We start from the raw sequence: 2,460 nt of genomic DNA on the forward strand, positions 1-2,460 counted from the left end.
CATCCCCTGACCACGTGCTATTGCCCCCCCACTCCAGGGCTCTGGGTGTCCCCCCGAGGGGGGCAGCTGCCTGCAGCCGGGGGTCCGCCTGGCCCAGCCGGCGGTGGCGACAGCCGCGGGGGCTGGCTGGGTGCTGTGCGACACCCGCACCGCCTGTCCCGACAACAGCACGTGCTGCCGCGCCCCCACCGGACCCTGGCTGTGCTGCCCCCTGCCCCAGGTGGGTGCCTGCCGCGGCCGGGGGCGCCCGTGCCGGCCCACCGCAGCCCCGGGGGTGTCCTGCGCTCGGCTTACCGCTGCCCGCTGAACCCCCCCTCCCCGCCCCCCCAGGCCGTGTGCTGCTCCGACGGCTTCCACTGCTGCCCCTCGGGCTACACCTGCGACCTGGCGCAGGGCACGTGCCACCAGGAGCAGCTGGCGGTGCCCTGGGTGGCCAAGACGCCGGCGGCCCGCCGGGGCCGGGCCGTGAAGTGCAACGCGACGGCGAGCTGCGCCGACGGGCAGACGTGCTGCAGGAGCCAGAGCGGCGACTGGGCCTGCTGCCAGCTGCCCAGCGTGAGTGTGGCACCGGGGGGGGGAGGCGGGGGGTCGGATGGGGACACGGGACCCGGACGGGGGGGGGGGGCCGGGGTGGCAGGCGCGCTCTCTGCTCGCCGGCAGGCCGTGTGCTGCAAGGACCGGCAGCACTGCTGCCCCCGGGGCTACACCTGCAACGTGGCGGCGCAGAGCTGCGAGAAGCGGCGGGCGCCGGGCCCGTGGGTGCAGAGCGCCCGCTCACAGCCCGCTGCCGCCGGGCCCTGCGCCGGCGCCCGCTCCTCCTGCGCCGGCGGGCGGAAATGCTGCCCAGGCCCCGGGGGCTCCTGGAGCTGCTGCCCCTTTTTGCAGGTCAGTGTGCCGGGGGCAGGGGGGGGGGGGGGGGGGGGGGGGGGGGGGGGGGGCCCCCCCCCCCCCATCCTCCTGCCTCGCCTTCCCGTCTCTCCGCAGGGCTCCTGCTGCTCCGACGGGCGCCGCTGCTGCCCCGCCGGGTACCTCTGCACCTCGGGCTCCTGCAGCCGGCGCCGGCCCCTGCGCTGGGACCTGGCCGGCCCCGACCCCGGCAGGGTGCTGCTGTGACGGGCCGCTGGCCTCGCACCCCGGGAACGGCGGGGGGGGGGTGTCCCGTCACCCGGCCCCCGCGGGTGACACCGTGCCAATAAACGATTTCTAGGGACGTCCCGGCGCACTGTGCCTCGCCGGGAGCCCGGCGCTCCAGGAAGGGGAAACTGAGGCAAGAGGCAGTGACCCCCCCACACACACACACTCCCCCCACCCCCCAACCCTGTAAGGAAGCAGAGGCGGACGCGGCGCTGCGTTGACGGGGGGTTTTTTTTATATATTAATACCATTCTAACGAACAAGCAGGAAGGGGGGGGCAGCCCCGGGCTGCAGCGGGCACCGGCTCCCGGCCCACGGACGGTGCGGGGGGGGGGACCCTGTGCTTCCCCCCCCCCTCCCCGGTACATGCACGGCCCCAACTTTCCCTTCTTCTTTCCTCGCCACGTATAAAACTTTTAGAAACACGATTAAAATCCCGAGGGATTAAAATCCCAGCGGGTGGCAGGGCCGAGGACGGGTTGTTTTTTTTTTTGGGGGGGGGGGGAGGACCCCGGTGGCCCGCCGGCCCCGGCGCTTGCCCTCGGGCCCCGCTCCTATGCCAGCTTGGAGGCGCCGGTGGCGCGGGGGGCGCTGCCAGCCCCCCCGGCCCTGCAGGGACAGAAGCAGGGGGACCTCAGTCCTCGGTGTCCCCCCCCACCCCCGCAGGGTGGCACAAGGTGGTGGTGGTTGGGGTGGGGGGGAGACACGGGCATGCAGTAGTCACCGGCTTGGCACCATGCGGGTCCTGTGGGTCCCCCTGCCCTTGTGGTGGTGGTGGGAGTGGGGGGGGGTCCTCCGTCCCTCAAAGCCACCCCCCCACCCAGCAAGGTCACAGCAACGAAAAGACACTGATGGCAAAGTCACGGTGGTGTGTGGGGGGGGCGTGAGGTGGCCCCGGGTTCGGCGCCCCCCCCCCCTCCAGCCTGGACCCCTTCTCGTGGCACCCTGGGGCTGCGCCAGCGAGGGGGCAGGAAGGCACTTGGGGGGGCTGGGGGGCAGCAGGAGCCCATGCAGCAGGTCCTGGTGTGTGTGTGGGGGGACACTCAGCAGGGCGGGAACGGGGGGGCCACCCGGGGGCTGGTCCCTTGGGCACGTCCCCCAGCAAGGGGGCAGAGGGCACTAGAGCTGGCCTGGGGGTGCCACAGCCCTTGGTTGGGGCGGAGGTCCCAGCTGCCTGTGGCGGACGGGGCAGGAGGGTGGCCCAGGACGCCCTCCATCCCCACGTCCTCACCACCATCTCAGGGTCCTGCAGACCCTCCCAACCATCTCCCATCCCTTTGCCAGCACCGGAGAGGGGCTGGGTACCCTCGCCGGCTCCGTGGCCGC

At 73.4% G+C, this 2,460-nt stretch overlaps 2 protein-coding genes across 2 annotated transcripts in view; one reads left to right on the plus strand and one right to left on the minus strand.

The window, feature by feature from the left end:
• Nucleotides 1-16: 16 nt before the first annotated feature.
• Nucleotides 17-1,603, plus strand: LOC146584200 (progranulin-like; the record flags this gene model as incomplete). Its single annotated transcript, XM_085325210.1, has 4 exons — nucleotides 17-220; nucleotides 331-555; nucleotides 661-885; nucleotides 985-1,603. Coding segments are annotated over 4 exons (783 nt in total), but the record flags the coding sequence as incomplete, so codon positions are not given.
• Nucleotides 1,604-1,688: 85 nt separating this feature from the next.
• Nucleotides 1,689-2,460, minus strand: part of LOC146584201 (protein FAM171A2-like) — a 7,473-nt gene continuing 6,701 nt past the window's right edge. The window contains exon 5 of the mRNA XM_085325211.1: nucleotides 1,689-1,743. Coding sequence (XP_085181337.1) covers nucleotides 1,689-1,743 — 55 coding nt within the window. The remainder of the gene's footprint in view (nucleotides 1,744-2,460) is intronic.

This window comes from Rhea americana, unplaced genomic scaffold, assembly GCF_003343005.1.
Source record: "Rhea americana isolate MKP2758 unplaced genomic scaffold, rheAme1 scaffold_966, whole genome shotgun sequence".
Classification (NCBI taxonomy): Eukaryota; Metazoa; Chordata; class Aves; order Rheiformes; family Rheidae; genus Rhea; species Rhea americana.